This window comes from Artemia franciscana, chromosome 2, assembly GCF_032884065.1.
Source record: "Artemia franciscana chromosome 2, ASM3288406v1, whole genome shotgun sequence".
NCBI classification, from domain to species: domain Eukaryota; kingdom Metazoa; phylum Arthropoda; class Branchiopoda; order Anostraca; family Artemiidae; genus Artemia; species Artemia franciscana.
The window spans coordinates 60655368-60672391 of NC_088864.1; the positions used below are offsets into that span (position 1 = coordinate 60655368).

Here is a 17024-nt window from a genome sequence, read left to right on the forward strand (position 1 = left end):
CTGTTTTGTGCAATAAAAATTTATTAAAATGGAGAAGAAAAAAGCGAATATATTTTCCTGTTTTATTCCAGGGAAGTGTTTCTGGAGTACCAGATCAAAAGAAACGACTTAAGAAGACGACAATGAGTGAACCAGGTTAGTTAACCGTTTGATTACATAAAATAATTTAAACTCGCATCTAATGATAAGTTTATCCAATGGGCATATCCAATGGATATTTTCCAATGGGGCTCTTTTTGAAAGGACACACAAACCATGAATAATTATAACGATAACGATAACTTACGTAGCATGCTTAGAAACACTGTTTTTGTTTCATTTACGAACTTTTTACCCCTTCTGTGACTAGGACTAAATTTTTTGTAATTTCAATGCGTAAAGGCTACAGAGGAGAAGCACGCAGCCAAATTTCTCAAGAGGCAACGAAAAATTACCTTATTGTATCAGCCGGACTACGTAGATTTTTTAAACTTATTTTAATAGTCCTTCTATTGATGTTATCGTAGTTATCGACTTAACTCCACCTATGTAAATCCGCATATGCCATCCTCCATTTTGGTTAATACAAAATTAAAGCCTCCTCCAAATAGATAGGTAAGAAGACGAGAAGGCAAGAGAGATCCGTAGAGAGGCTAATGAGAGAGATCTGAAAGCTCGTACGGGAACCTTTATTTGTAATACTCATTGGGGGATTTCTAAGAGTAATCTCTCATCACAGGCAACATAAAGATCGTCAGATCTTCAAAATATTTTTATCAGGGATTAGTTTTAAGAGATTGAGATTAGTTTTAAAAGATTGAGATTAGCTTTAAGAGATTGAGATTAGTTTTAAAAGATTGAGATTAGTTTTAAGAGATTGAGGCACATTAGACCTTTATTTCGAAAGCTTAAACATATGTGGCTTCAATGACAATGGGAGTGAGCATGGTATTCCATAAGAGAGCTGTATGACAAACGGTTTGGTCATCAAGTCTAGGGGAGAAAACAAATGATACTTCAGTGAAAGAGGGGGTCGGTGGTGTATTCCGTTTTAGGGTGAGGGAGACGGAATTAGCTTGGTCATCCTCTCCAGAAAATGAAACAAGTAATATTTCAGTTTCAAATAAAAATGCTTCTGGAGCTTTTTAGTTCCTATGTCCCCCAAACTTGAAACTTAGTATTGCCAAGATGTGGCACCGATAAGTATGCCCTAAGATGGGGTATTAAGTGTGCCAGAGAAGATTGGGAATAGAGAAGAATTGCATTCTTCTTAAAAATTCGAGAAAATAAAACTTGTTTTTATTGATTTTTTTATATACTGAAAAGGGACAGGATTTTCCGATGCGGCCGAAAATTTTTTTTCTGTTAAACAAGAACCAGGAAAATACTGACATGTCATCTACAGAAACCTCGAACTTGGTCGGTAAATGCAGTAGTATTACTGACTGCCGTGGTTTTGTGGATGGTGCTACAATTTTCCATTTGGTTAAATAAAGAGTATGACATAAACCAAAATATTTATCTCGGTCGGTAAATGCAGGGGTTTTTCCCACTCGTGCAGTGATTTTACGGTTGATGCCACAGTTTTTCATTAGGTTAAAGAACATGAAAATACGGATATGATATCTATTGAAAAGACAGACTCGACTAGACAGACCAGACTAGACGGATTAGAGTAGATAGACTCGACTAAATAAAGTTCAGTATAAAAAATCCTATACGGGAATTTAGTTTTCATCCAGTGACGGTTTATTTGTTTCTTCTGCAAAATAAAGAAAACAGATTTTTAAACAATGGACGTTTCTGTTTGTTCAAGCCACCAAGTAGTTTATTGGAATATGTCTTGTTTGGATTGTCTTGAGCTTAGGTTTTATTAGAAAATAACTATGTGAATACTATAACCATATCTTTTAAAGTTTTGGAGACAGTGTGTTGAATAAGCTAGTGCCAAAAAATAACATCTGAAAAGGAACATTAACTTGGAATAAAATCTTAGTTCAGAAGCTAGCGTAAAGTGCTATTTATTAAATGCGTAGTATCCTTTTGGCTTGCAAACAGTCCCTCTCATAGAAGACGCATTGTTTACTTCCAGAATTTCGAAAGCTCATGCATATGGATGATAACATGTCCTTAGTATAAAGGATGGCATAAAACCTGGTCATGCTGAAAGTACACGGCCCTGTTTAAATTGAAAAGGAGTTCCTTTGTCCAGCCTTTTTCCCTAAATCCTATTTATTAGTGATTTTCTTGAAACAGTAGTATAAGTTTGGGAATAAAACAAATCAACCGCTGAAACAGTGCTTATATTATTTTGTAAAGGAATTTAATTAATCCACCTATGTGGAATCAAGATCCAACCTTTTGCCCCTTATATTCTAAATAGTCTTCATTTTAGATTTTAAGGATGTACTGCAGTCTCAGGGTGACAGGAGAGGATTGAAACGACCTTGCACTATTCTTATATCACAGACTTACGATGACGCTGTTTTACAAGCACAAAAAAACTCAAACCGTCTTATTCACGAAGGTGAAAGACCTTTCGGGACCCAACATGATGATAACTTGGATACAAGAAACTGGAAAGAAACTTGGATACATTCGTTCGAAAGTAGAAACTTGGGGAAGAAAATTTTTCAATGTTATTTATGTGGGATGAAAATTTGTAATTTTTACACTTTGAAACGCCACATACGTGTTCACACAAAAGAAAAACCATTTGAATGCCCCAACTGCGGCAAAAAATATTCAAGAAAAGATCATCTGAAGCTGCATTCGGATCGCTGTTGCTTAAAAACATCAGCTATGGGATCTTCCTCAATATCTCAATAAAAAGAAAAAGCAAGTTTATTTTCAAAACTTAACACCATTGAAGTTAAATTGCATTGTTTTTATGATTCTGCATCAACGTGCATTGTGAATCAAAGAAATCCCAACATTTTTCTCCTTTTGTATAATTTACAAAATTTTGTAAATTTACGCTTGTATTTGTCAATTAAAAGAAGCTTCTATTGTCTCACATTGGGTTTAAAGATGCAGTTTTGTAAGAAATTGCAGTTATTTGAATGTTATCATTTGTAAGTTAAACAAGGGACTTGATGCGTCCATGTCCCTTGAAATGAGTCCTTTCCCAGCATTTTGCGATCACTGATTTGGTAAGACCATCTTTGAGTGAAAAAACTGGTAAAAACAGACACCAATTAATTTCTTAAACTCTAAAGTGATTTTCGTATCGTTCAATATGGAATAATGTAGGGCTTCTACGGGTCATTTCGAGGTTTGACAGCAATTTTGGAGGGATTCCGACTGTTTTTGGAATTCCTATAATTTTGGTTTTGCAAAGAACTTTAACTACTATGATTAGCTGAAATAATAGTTACTATTCCTAAATCAGCTTTAATTGACATTTCTTTTTAATTCAGTAGTTTTTTTTCTGTCAAACTGGCTTTTGAATCTTCGGTTACTTTGAGTTGGATTCATTCTTTGCTAGGCTGTGGCTACTCTCCCAACCATGATATATTCATAATATATAGCACCAAGAGTTCGAGCTTCGCTCGGGTTATGGCACGCGGCACACTCAGTTGAATCGGCAATTTCTATTGAACTAAGAAATTGTGGTGTGGTATGAATTCAATTCCTCCTTTCTGTTTATTCTTCCATAGAACAAAATACGTAATGGTTGCAGCGATAGCTACGACAATGTAAAGAACGAAACAGCGCCTATACTAAACAAAAATTCAAAAGCGTGCTTTAAGAAAATGTCTGGTTTGAAAAAATTATCCTTTGTCTTCTATTTAGGAATGGTAGCTATTATTTCGATTAGTCTTAATACCAGAAATTTGTTGCGAAAATAAATTGATGGGAATTTCAAAAAAAAAATTGAAATGTCTTGAAAATGGTGTCGGACCAAAACAGCAAGTACAGCATTGAAACCGCCATTGTTGAAAATCCCACACAGGAAGCTTACTGCTCCCCGCTTTTATTGAAAAGACGTCCACTTTTTTGCATGGTTAGCACTCTTTTTGTTATTCTATTGGAATCACTGTTGTCGAAAACCCCACTCGGGTAAGTTTCATTCCCCCTTCCACCTTGAACAATAAGGAAAACCACTTACTTGCATGGCAAGCATGTGCCCTCTTTTTATTGTTTGTTGTCTTTTTTTAAGGTAAAAGCCGTCGCGCAAAAACGACACCAAGGCGAAAATCAAGCGACAGAGAGAATACAAGCATCAAGATAGAGAGAAACAAACAAGCCGCCAGAAAGTACAGACGAAAGCAAAAGGAGTACTTTCTGCAGTTGAAGAACGAATTTGAAAAACTGGGAGAAGAAATTCCACCCTATCAGGCTAAAGGGACTAAAACCCTTGAAGATGATGAAATAACGTGTTTGGCAGATTTAAAGAAACGGAAGTTGAACAAAAGGGGTGCACCTGACCAAATGAATTTGAGTCCTGCTGAACGGTCCAATCTTGCAGCTAAGAGATACCGGGAAAGAAAGAGAAAATATATTAAGCAACTTGAATCAATTTTAATGCAAAAAAGAGGATTCATCTTAAAGGAACATTAACTATATTGGATATACATTGAATTCCTTCTAATGACAGTTTTGTTACATTTACGTGTTTTTGTTACTTTCATTATATCTTAAACAGGGAAGTGGGTGAACCCCTTAACTTGGTTGCAGTTTACTTTTGGATGAATTTTTCAAGCAGCAAAAGCTAAAGAAAAAATACCATTACATTGTTTCCCTGCATCCCCCCTCCTGGAATCCTGCATAGATTCGCTACAGTCCTTCGTAAACAACATGCAAATCATATTCAGACATCGATGTTTTATCTTGTCCTAATTTATGGGAAAATGTGAAAACCAAAAACTATATTAGTTAATAGTTATGAATTTTCAACGAGTTGCACCAATTGAGTTTGTTTTTGGTTTTGTGTTTTATTTAAAAAAGTGTTAATAAAGCATTTTTGTTTTATTTAAAATAAAAACTGAGATCTACTCTTAAAGACTAGGGATCCTTTGTAGTCGCAAAAGCTTTATTAAGTGAATATTTTACAAAGGGTACTGTGGTATCACTGAATTTAATAACCTATCCTTTTAGAATAAGAGAAGGGTTAGGTTCTCAAAGAGGCTATATCTCTTTCATAGTTCCAAAAAGAGTTTCATGACAAAATTGTGTTCTGATTGATGTGGTGTTATTGAAACTCAGATGGTAGCAATAGAAAAGGGGTATGTTCCCTAAGGGATTATTTTACGGACAAAAATGCAAGCAAGTTAGTGATTAAAAAAAATAGTCATCAGTGCTATCGATTGAATGGTATTTTCATTAGCAAAAATTTAGTTAGGAGAGGCTTTGCTAAGAAGAGAATAAAAAAAAAGTGTAGAGCAACTATTTCAGTTTGGTACAGATTTTTTAATAAGGTATAAAGTAGAAAAACCCTATAATATTCATTATGAAATAAAGATAATGATAAATACATACTTCAAAAATAGTTTTCAGAATCTGAGTAACATGCACCGTCACAACTACACACCAAACTATAGTTTTTTTACTCCTTCACAACCACCGTGAGAATTAAAACCATTTGTACAAGTGCAATATAACGAGATTCTCTGTATTGAAAGTGGCCACTTGGATAAGGAATTAGTCAATTGTATGACACTTTGATTTTCGCTGAATACCCATCCAAAATTGAAGACGCTGTGGAATAATTGGAAAGGTTTCAAGATCCTGAAGCAGAATACGGAGTTGGTAAAGAATACGATTTATATGAAACCGAAAGGTTTCTCGAATGGCCTATTCTTAGGTATTTCTTCCTCTGGAAAACATGGAACCAAAGATCATAAAATGAATTCAAGCCACCAGGCTTCTTACTGTATGCTACAACAATCAACTTCCTGCACACCTCTGTCTTCTTGTTCAAACAAATCTCTGTTTCAATTCTCTTTTTTTCAATTAGCCGTATCCTTCAATAATCCACTCTTTACGCTTGTGCTCAGAAATGTCTTTTTTCCCATGGTCAAGATTTTGGTGCTGAAATAGTAAAAAAAAGCTGTTTATAATTTTGAAGCAAAATTTACTATCACTACACATGCTTATAACTGCTGATACAGCTGATAACTCCCATGCCATCTCAAGACCAGAACATTTGCGCTTTACTGAAAGAAAAAAAATACGAATGAACGTGGATTGTCAGTTTAATTGACATATGCTGATATTTATTCCTTATAGTTTTGATAATTTCTTATTTATGAAAGCGAAAAAATTTTAAACGTGTTTTGTTATCAGTAAAGCGTAAATTATGTTCTGGTCCTGAGAAGGCATGGGGGTTATCAGCCGTACTAATGTTAATTTTTGCTTGTTTTGGGTTTGACTCGGCTATTTATTGTATTTTCTGTTCATTTTGAGTTTCATTTATTTATTGATATTGATTTGTGGTAGTTCTACGCTTGGAAGATTATTTGACTTAGTTTCCGCTCATTTTTTGCTTTATGGAGCTTTTATTTTCCTTTGAAAAAGTTGTTTTGTGGAAATAGTTTTAAAATTAATTTCGGTTCTTTTTTATTGACGTAGTCTTTTTCATGAAAAAAAAATAATATTTTATGCCTTTCAGTTTTTATGGCACTTGGTATTAACCAAGTGACATATAGCAATCGCAAATTCTGTCGGTCCCGGTTTTGCTACTTTCGGCACTTACAGGTAACTTAGGACGATGAAATTTGGCAGGCGTATCAGGGACCGGACCAGATTAAATTAGAAATAGTCGTTTTCCCGATTTGACCATCTGGGGGGGGGGGGGAGTGGGGGGCCCGTTAATTCGGAAAAAATAGAAAAATTGAAGTATTTTTAACTTACGAACGGTTGATCAGATCTTAATGAAATTTGATGTTTGGAAGGATATCGTGTCTAAGAGCTGTTAAAATCCCGACCGGATCTGGTGATATTGGGGGGGGGGTTGGGAGGGGGAAACCTAAAATCATGGAAAACACTTAGAGTGGAGGGATCGGGATGAAACTTGGTGGGAAAAATAAGCACAAGTCCTAGATACATGATTGACATAACCGGAACGGATCCGCTCACTTTGGGGTAGTTGGGGGAGGGGGCTAATTCCGAAAAATTAAAAAAATGAGGTATTTTCAACTTACGAACGGGTGATCGGATCTCAATGAAATAATATGAAAAAAACTTCGTTTTCTTAAAGAGTTAAAGAGGCTGAGTCCCAAAGTCGAACCTTAAAACGTAAAGGAATTAGCAGAGGCAGTTGGGGGGCTGCCGCCCCCCAAACCCCCCGCTTTTAAAGACTCTTGTACAGGTTTTTTGTTGTGCGGGGTTGCCGCCCCCCTGAACCCCCGCTCTTGGCTTCGGAAAGGCCCTCTTTTAATTAACAAAACAAAAAACCTGTACAAAAGAGGTTTTAAAAGCGGGGGGTTTTGGGGGCGGTAGCCCCCCAACTGCCTCTCCTAATTCCTGTACGTTTTAAGGTTCGACTTTGGGACGCAGCCTCTTTAACTCTTTAAGAAAACGAAGTTTTTTCATATTATTTCTGTACGTTTTTCTACAATCCATGGTGGATGTAATTTAATAATTCCTGTACTCCTCGTACAGGAATTAGGACTGCCTCTCCTAATTCCTGTACGTTTTAAGGTTCGACTTTGGGACGCAGCCTCTTTAACTCTTCAAGAAAACGAAGTTTTTTTCATATTTTGTGAAAAAAAACTGCCCGATAAGGGACTTGAACCCTTGACCTTAGGATTAAAAGTCCCACGCTCTACCGACTGAGCTAACCGGGCATGTTTGAAGTCGAAATACCTGCATGTGTATAAATATAACTTTTAAGAATTTCAAAAATTAACATGGGCTCTTATGGGGAAATGGGTTTTTCTAAGCTAGAAAATCGGGGGTTAAGATTTTCCGACGAAACTTTCCAGGAAAATTACTCGGAGAATTCCGCGTCGAATGAGTCTTCGTACACCCAGATCCGATGTCGGCTGTAACCTGTAGGCGTGGCGAAAAAGAAACAAAAGGAGAACATGAACATTATGTGGCTATGCGTGGTTTCTGGAAAACAGGGAAGGAGTTATCGGATCAAGCTGAAATTTCGCGGATAAGCTCCTGGGCCCTAGGGGACCTTAACTTGTGAATTTCAGCCCGATCGGACAACGTTAAAGGGGGGGAGGGGGTTGGTGGGTCGAAACTTTCGGCCAGATTTTCTCCATGAAGGAAAAGTCGGAGGAGGATGAAATTTGGCAGGTTTCTTAGTTAGAGCTCGGGCTACGAAATGCATCCCTCCCCATCCCTCTGCGACCACAGGAACCGAAGATCGCTTAACATTGTCGTGGTTCGCCTCTTTAAAGAGGCACGAGTGTGCCTCCTTGATTTGATATTTAGAAGGATATTGTGTCTCAGAGCTCTTATTTTAAATCCCGACCAGATCTGGTGATATTGGGGGGGAGTTGGGAGGGGGAAACCTAAACACTTGGAGTGGAGGGATCGGGATGAAACTTGGTGGGAAAAATAAACACAAGTCCTAGATACATGATTGACATAACCAGAACAGATCCGCTCTATTTGGGGTAGTTGGTGGGGAGGGGGGGGGGGGTAATTCTAAAAAATTAGAAAAAATGAGGTATTTTTAACTTACGGACGGGTGATCGGATCTCAATGAAATTTGATATTTAAAAGGATATCGTGTCTCAAAGCTCTTATTTTAATTCCCGACCGGATCTGGTGACATTGGGGGGATTTTGGGGTGGTGAGCCTAAAATGATGGAAAACGCTTAGATTGGAGGGATCGGGATGAAACTTGGGGGGGGGAAATAAGCAGAAGTCTTAGATACATGATTTACATAATTGGAACAGATCCGCGCTATTGGGGGGGGGGGTTAATTCTGAAAATAGAAAAAATGACGTATTTTTAACTTACGAAGAACTGATCGGATCGTCATGAAACTTCATATTTAGGAGGACCTCGTAACTCAGATATCTTATTTTAAATCTCAACCGGATCCAGTGTAATTGGAGGGGGGACCGGAGATCTTAGAAAATACTTAAAGCGGTGAGATCAAGATGAAACTGGATGGGAAGAATAAAAACCTGTCTAAGATACGTGACTGACATAACCAGACCGGATCCGGTCTCTTTGGGGTAGTTGGGGGTGGGGGGGTTGGGTTAATTCTAAAAAATTAGAAAAAATGAGGTATTTTTAACTTACGAACTGGTGATCGGATCTCAATAAAATTTGACGTTTAGAAGGATATCGTGTCTCAAAGCTCTTATTTTAAGTCCCGACCGGATCTCGTGACATTGGGGGAAGTTTGGGGTGGGGTAACTTAAAATGATGGAAAACGCTTAGATTGGAGGAATCGGGATAAAACTTGGTGGGAAAAATAAGCAGAAGTCTTAGATACGTGATTTACATAATTGGAACGGATCTGCTCTATTGGGGGGGGGGGTTATTCTTAAAAATTAGAAAAAATAACCTATTTTTAACTTACGAAGGAGTGATCGGATCTTCATGAAACTTCATATTTAGAAGGACCTCGTAACTCAGAGCTCTTATTCTAAATCTCAATCGGATCCAGCGTAATTGGGGGGGGGGCAGTTGGGGGGAACTGGAAATCTTAGAAAATGCTTAAAGCGGTGAGATCAGGATGAAACTGTATGAGAAGAATAAAAACCTGTCTAAGATACGGGACTGACATAACCGGATCTGCTCTCTTTGCGGTAGTGGGGGGGGGGGGGTTAATTCTGAAAAACTAAAAAAAATGAGGTATTTTTAACTTACGAACGGATGATCGGATCTCAATTAAATTTATATTTAGAAGGATATCGTGTCTCAAAGCTCTTATTTTAAGTCCCGACCGGATCTGGTAACATTGGGGGGGGAGTTTGGGGCTGGGGAACCTAAAATGATGGAAAACGCTTAGATTGGAGGGATCGGGATGAAACTTGGTGGGAAAAACAAGCAGTAGCCTTAGATACGAGATTTACATAATTGGAAAGGATTCGCTCTATTGGGGGGGGGGGGGTTAATTCTGAAAAATTTGAAAAAATGACATATTTTTAACTTACGAAGGAGTGATCGGATCTTAATGAAATTTCATATTTAGAAGGACCTCGTAACTCAGATCTCTTATTTTAAATCTCAACCGGATCCAGCGTAATTGGGGGGGGGGGGGTAGCAGAAATCTTTGAAAATACTTAAAGCGGTGAGATCAGGATGAAACTGGATGGGAAGAGTAAAAACCTGTCTAAAATACATGGCTGACATAATCGGATCTGCTCTCTTTGGTGGAGTTTGGGGGGGGGGGTAATTTTGAAAATTGAGGTATTTGTAACTTACGAAAGGTTGACCAGATCTTAATGAAATTTGATATTTAGAAGGATCGTGTGCTTTAAAGGTCTAATCTTAAATCCCGACCAGATCCTGTGACATTGGGGGGATTCGAGGGGGAAACTAGAATTCTTGGAAAACGTGAAAATTGAGGTATTTTTATCTTACTAATAGGTGATTGGATCTTAATGAAATTTGAAATTTAGAAGGAATTCATGTCTCAGAGCTCTTATTTCAAATCCCAACCAGATCTTTTGACATTGGGGGGAGTTGGAGAGGGAAATCTTGGAAAAAACTTTGAGTGGAGGAATTAGGATGAAGTTCGATGGATAGAATATGCAAATGTCCTTGATACGTGATTGACGAACCGTACTGGATTCACTCTCTTTGGGGGAGTTGGGGGAGGGTTTCAGTTATTTGGCCAGTTTGGTGCTTCTGGACGTGCTAGGACGATGAAAATTGTTAGGTGTGTCAGGGAGCTGCACAAATTGACTTGATAAAGTCGTTTTCCCAGATTCGACCATCTGGAGGGCTAAAGGGAGAGGCAAAATTAGAAAAAATAGGTATTTATAACATGCAAGTGGGTGATCGGATCTTAATGAATTTTGATATTTAGACGGACATCGTAACTCAGAGCTCTTATTTTAAATCCTGACCGTCATTAAGCCTCTGATTTTCCTTTTAAATCAATCTATTGATTCATAAAATTTTGTTAGAGCTCATACCATATGATCTCTTGGCTCTTAGCTCTTCATGCCTCGTCACAACTGCCATATGAGCTCTTAGCTCTTGTTTTCTATAAGAATCCGTAGTTTTGGTTGATATTTGTATATTGGAGAACGTTTCCAACAATTTTTAATCCTGACACAAACAGTATTTTTTAATTTAATTTACAACTCGTGAAGTTGATTTGAAATAAAACAATATCATTCCCAAAAGATTCTATCTATACTTTTTGACAACCTGGATAAACTTACACTATTTTTATTCATTTAAAACTGTATGAGCAGAAGTATTAATAGTATTAGCCCCAAAAGTTTTAACTTAATACTCCCAGTCGTTCTCGATATATTACTGTGTCTTCTTCGCTACCTTAAACTCATTGCCTTTTAATTTAGTTTAAAGTAACATTTAGTTTTAAAGCTTAATGGGCCTGCTTGATTGTGGTCGTTTGGCATACCCAATATCCCTAAAGACATAGCTGCTTGGCCGTTCTACTATGCTGAACAAAATGGCTGTTTCAAAGTTTTGACTGGATGTGTTTGGAAAAAGAAAGGGTGCTTGACCTTTAATTTCTGTTTACTCTTAAATAGGGAACCCGAACTTTTAATTTCGAATCAAATTAGCTGCTTTAAAATTTTAGTGGTATTTTTAGCTGTTATAGTGTGGTGCTGCCTATGATATTACTTATATGCCCTTTTGAAAATCTGCATGCAACAGTTTTTGTCTAGTTGAAACTCCTAAACTTTCCCTAAAAGTTTCACCTTAATACCCTTAGCGTCATTAGTTACAGTAGCCTTACTATAGTGGTAGTATTAAAAGTATACAAAAAGCGCCTTCTGACTAGTTCAAAATCCCCCAAAACTTACCCTTAAAGATCTAACTTAATAATATAATTTGTTCTTCAGATATTGCTTTGTAGCCTTTTTGAAAATCCATATGCTTACAGTTTGTTTTGATTTAGTTCAACATCCAGCTAAATAATCAAACAGTTCGTGGTAACGAACTGTAGTAAGGAGCGACCCGGCTCAATAGTAACCAAAACTCTAAAAAATTGAATTTTGATATCAATAGCTACATCAAAAGAATCGCATTTTAATGCTGATTTTAAATATATAAGTTTCATCAAGTTTAGTCTTACCCATCAAAAGTTACGAGCCTGAGAAAATTTGCCTTATTTAGGAAAATAGGGGAAAACACCCCCTAAAAGTCGTCGGATCTTAGCGAAAATGACACCATCAGATTCAGCGTATCAGAGAACCCTACTGTAGAAGTTTCATACTCCTATCTACAAAAATGTGGAATTTTGTATTTTTTGCCAGAAGACAAATCACGGGTACGTGTTTATTTGTTTGTTTTTTTTTTTTTTTTTTTTTTTTTTCCCAGGGGTCTTCGTATCGACCAAGTGGTTCTAGAATGTCGCAAGAGGGCTCATTCTAACGGAAATGAAAAGTTCTAGTGCCCTTTTTAAGTGACCAAAAAATTGGAGGGCATCTAGGCCCCCTCCCACGCTCATTTTTTTCCCAAAGTCAACGGATCAAAATTTTGAGATAGCCATTTTGTTCAGCATAGTCGAAAACCATAATAACTATATCTTTGGGGATGACTTACTCCCCCACAATCCCTGGGGGAGGGGCTGCAAGTTACAAACTTTGACCAGTGTTTACATATAGTAATGGTTATTGGGAAGTGTACAGACGTTTTCAGGGGGATTTTATTTTGTTTGGGGGTGGGGCTGAGGAGAGGGGTCTATGTTGGAGGATCTTTCCTTGGAGGAATCTGTCATGGGGGAAGAAAAATTCAATGAAAAGGGCCCAGGATTCTCTAGCATTACTATAAGAAAACAATGAAAAATAAACATGAAAACGTTTTTTCAAATGAAAGGAAGAAGTAGCATTGAAACTTAAAACGAACAGAGATGATTACGCATATGAGGGGTTCTAAAAATACTTTAGCATAAAGAGCGAGGTATTAAGGAGGAGATAAATACCTTGCTTTTTATGCTAAAGTGTTTTTAGTAATTTTTAGTAATTAATTATTCTACGGCCTTTCTGATTCAGGGGTCATTCTTAAAGAATTGGGACAAAACTTACGATTTAGTGTAAAGAAGGAGCTATTAACGAGGGTACAAACCCCCTCATATACATAATAAAAATTAAAGAATATAAAAGTTCGTTACGTAAGTTATTTCTAAAGTTACGTATATTTTTTGCTAATAAAAAAATTCGTTAAAATTAAAATTAATAGTTGCCTTTTTGTGTAACCGAAAAGTTACATGGCAACTAGGCCTCCTTCCCCATCCCATATTTCTCAAAATCGTATGATAAAAACTAAGAGAAAGCCATTTAGCCAAAAAAGGAATTAATATGCAAATTTCATTTGAATAGTTTACATGTGGAGAGTCAAAATCAAACATGCATTAATTCAAAAACGTTCAGAAATTACATAAAAAAAACTAGTTTTTTTAACTGAAAGTAAGGAGCGACATTAAAACTTAAAACGAACAGAAATTACTCCGTATATGAAATGCATTGTCCCCTCCGCAATCCCTCACTCTTTACGCTAAAGTTTGACTCTTTGCCACAATTCTGCTTTTTAAAACAATTAAAAGCTTTAGCGTAAAGAGCGAGGGATTGCGGAGGGGACAATGCATTTCATATACGGAGTAATTTTTGTTCGTTTTAAGTTTTAATGTCGCTCCTTACTTTCAGTTAAAAAAACTAGTTTTTTTTATGTAATCCTTAAAAGCTTCACCTTAATACTCTTACATTGCAGAGTAGCAATTGTTGCAGCGGTACTAGTAGGAGTATGCGCATAGCACATTTGGTTTGTTCAACATCCCCTTCAACACGCGCTGAAAGTTTCAGCTTTATACCATCAGCCGTTCCTGAAGCATATCTGATGCATCTGCTAGACAACCTGTGTAGGCATAGTATGTTTTGAGTTAGTTATATTGAGTTTCTATCTATCCCAAATTTCATCTTAATTTTCTTAGCTTTAATAGCAGTAGAAATAATATTAGCAGTAGAATTAAACGAGTAGCCTAAGCTTTAGTGGCAGTAGTATTAATAGAAGTAGCAATAATAGTAACAGTAGTAGTATGAGTTGAAGCAGTAGTATTAGAAGGAAAATGTTTTCTTTTTGTTAGTTCAACATCCGTCACAACAGGACCTCTTAGTTTCAAATTCACATACCAAACTGTTCCTAAGACGTTTCTGTCACATCTTTCCAACAACCTGCATACAGGCGGTATGTCGTGATCCAGTTCATCTTCCCCCCCTCAAGATTCCTTGAAAATTTCATTTTCATATCCTTAGGTATATTTATAATAGTAGTGACAGTAATAGAATTGGTATTACTTGTAATAGCATTAACATATTGTATTTTGGTCAGTAGGACATCCCTCTAATCAAGTCCTAGAAGTTTCAACTTTATACAAATATCCGTTACTATGACATTGTTGATATGTCCTTTTGATAATCTGTATGTTATCAAATTTTCCTATCAGTGCTCTTAGCCTTACAAGCAGTATAATGGAAGTAGTAGTTGTATTAAATGCAGCAGTAATAGTAGTATTTGCAGCAGTGTGCACATATTGCCTTTGGGTGAGATGATCTTCCCCTTTAAGCATTCTCTGAAAGTTCCAACTTAATACCCAAATTAATTTTTGAGATATGCTAATTTGACGAAAGGCATACACATAGTACCTTTTGATTTATTTTGATTTTCCCCTCAATATTACAGATGGAGTAGTCTGGTAGTAGTTTTGGTGGTAGTTGTAGTAGTATTGGTAGCACGCAAATATTTTTTTTTATCCCTTATCATTTCCGGAGTTCTCCTAATTAATATACTTAGTTATTTCCGTGTTTACACCCTTTTGACAATTCTTTAACAAATAATGTGTTTTGACTTAGTTCAACACTCCCCTCAACATTCTCTAAAAGCCTCACTTGAATGCCCTTCGTCTTCTTGGAAAGTAAAGTTCAAACATGCATACCCTGCTCAATAACATATACTGTGTGTAAACAATGAACGAATTGCCTAGCTTACTGCCCTTGTCCTGAGGACCTTAGGGAGGTTGTTCTTAAAGGTGACCTGGGCTTACCGAAAATGTGACAGAAGAGACCATACATATGATTAATTTTTGGTTACAGGCATAACTTTTGCCCAATAACCATCTAGAGAAGTTAGCTTATAAGGAGGTGTTAAAATGGCAACATGACCAAAACAGACGAAAGCCCTGCTGGATAATGCTGACTTTTCGTGGACAAGAAATGATGGCCAGAGTCCTCATTGTGAACCTAACGGTTTCCTTGTTATGTTGGAACCACGTCTTTATGACCAGTAAATAAATCTAGGACAAACGTGATTATCGGAGAACTGGGCAGAAAATTGGAGAATGGAAAACTGGGAGACATGCAGCAATCTACATTAGTAGTATAGACTGCTACCTGGCTCTCAGTTTTCCAGAAAACGCCGAATCTAAACGTTCTAATAATTTGCTTTTCCGAGCTCTTCAGATCCAGATTTTTTATTTTGAATTTAGTGCTACTGCTGTATTTTCTAACCCAGCTTAATTCAAGTGCATGTTTCACGTGTGCAAGAGAAAAATGGAATATTACAAGCTGGTGAATTAATATATCAGTGCTAGCTTAGCATAGGTTGGTCATTAACCTCATTACTAAGTGAAGTACAACTGTAAAGAAGTGAAGGCAATAGTATCTAGTTTCTGCCCTTATGAAGGAAACATCATTATGACATTAAATAGCATCATTAAGCCTGGCTTCCTTGTTTTATGCTCTTTGATATAATGGTGTTACCCTGACATTTGACCCCCCTCTCTTTAATGTTCCCAGATACGGCCCTAGAAATGTATGACAGAAATTTAAGTCACTAAAATAAAAAAATGACTTTATGGGCAAATAATAGTCTATGCAGCGTATTTAAATGATAACTCCCTTACACTGAAGCTCTTCTAAGGGAAACATGTGGTATTGATAAATATGTATTAGTCAGTATTTCTGTCCCAGCAATAATTTGAACTTACCACTCATTGCCTTTTTTATGCTCTTCCAAAATAGGCCTATATTAATTGCTTTTGTTGTAAGTCCAATTTTAACCTTACCCTTCTACCCTTATCCAAATAATAGTCTATAGCCTTATTATATGTGTAATTGATTCCTAATTTTGTCACTGTTAGTTTAATTTATGAGTAGTCTAAACTAGTTTCAAATAAGATTAACACTAACAAGGGTATATAAGCTGAATCTAAAACAAGAGAAAAGGTGGTATATTCTGGTAAAATTCTAATTAATTGACTTCTTGCTATCTTGGAAAGGGTTTAGGTTAGGAAAATGAAACTTTCAGGGATGGGTCTACAGGCTAAAGTATGTCTGGGGAAGGTATTTTAAAGTACCCACCTCCACTCCTTCTCCCTCTAGAGGGCCCTGAAATTTGCCTACATGACAGGTCTAGGCCTATACCTATTGAAATTTTGACAAAACAACATTTTACCTTAATTTTCAGTTACTAATTGCCTTTTCTTTGCCTTTAGTTCTGAAACTGCAATTCCTGTTATTTGAGTAGAATTCTAAGCCATATCAATGTTTTTTTTTTCAAAATTTAGAAAATGTATTTGCATACCTTTAAACCTTATAAAACAGAATTGAGCAAAGTTATGAAGCTGAAAACAATTTTTTTTTTGTACTTCAATTAAGCAGAAGATCTATTTTGCAAGGTTTCACTTTTATAACACACATATTCTTAAAGGTCATCAAAGGTCAGGGCCCTCTAGAGGGAGAAGGAGTGGAGGTAGTTGCTTCAAAATAAAGAAGTCAATAAAGAAGGTGTAAAGAAGAAATAATATTAAGAGCCTAAAAATAATTTTGCAACAAAAGCAATTAAGCTATTATATTTGGAAAGAGTACAAAAAAGGCATTGGGTGGTATGTTTGCTTTATTTGTAGGTTAGGAAGAGGGACTGCTCCATATTT

The 17024-nt window shown here is 36.6% G+C and overlaps 2 protein-coding genes, 1 long non-coding RNA gene and 1 other non-coding gene across 14 annotated transcripts in view; 2 read left to right on the forward strand and 2 right to left on the reverse strand.

The window, feature by feature from the left end:
* Nucleotides 1-4976, forward strand: part of LOC136043879 (protein abrupt-like) — a 36557-nt gene extending 31581 nt beyond the window's left edge. For 2 of the 3 annotated variants that reach the window (XM_065728860.1, XM_065728862.1), the window contains 2 exons: nucleotides 72-135; nucleotides 2375-2995. In XM_065728860.1, the coding sequence (XP_065584932.1) occupies nucleotides 72-135; nucleotides 2375-2808 (498 nt within the window). In that variant the 3' untranslated portion in view covers nucleotides 2809-2995. Of the gene's footprint in view, nucleotides 1-71; nucleotides 136-2374; nucleotides 2996-4141 lie in introns of those variants that run through there. The other variant, XM_065728861.1, reaches the window with a different exon arrangement.
* The window catches only part of LOC136043886 (uncharacterized), a 166621-nt gene that overhangs the window by 89102 nt on the left and 60495 nt on the right, over nucleotides 1-17024 (reverse strand). The window lies entirely within an intron of this gene.
* Trnak-uuu (transfer RNA lysine (anticodon UUU)) lies at nucleotides 7697-7769 on the reverse strand. The gene has a single exon. It is a non-coding gene; the product is annotated as a tRNA-Lys (tRNA).
* The window catches only part of LOC136043883 (protein tramtrack, beta isoform-like), a 58849-nt gene continuing 57376 nt past the window's right edge, over nucleotides 15552-17024 (forward strand). For 5 of the 9 annotated variants that reach the window (XM_065728888.1, XM_065728890.1, XM_065728887.1 and 2 more), the window contains exon 1: nucleotides 16074-16135. In XM_065728888.1, the coding sequence (XP_065584960.1) occupies nucleotides 16097-16135 (39 nt within the window). In that variant the 5' untranslated portion in view covers nucleotides 16074-16096. Of the gene's footprint in view, nucleotides 15694-16073; nucleotides 16136-17024 lie in introns of those variants that run through there. The other 4 variants (XM_065728895.1, XM_065728891.1, XM_065728892.1 and 1 more) reach the window with 3 other exon arrangements.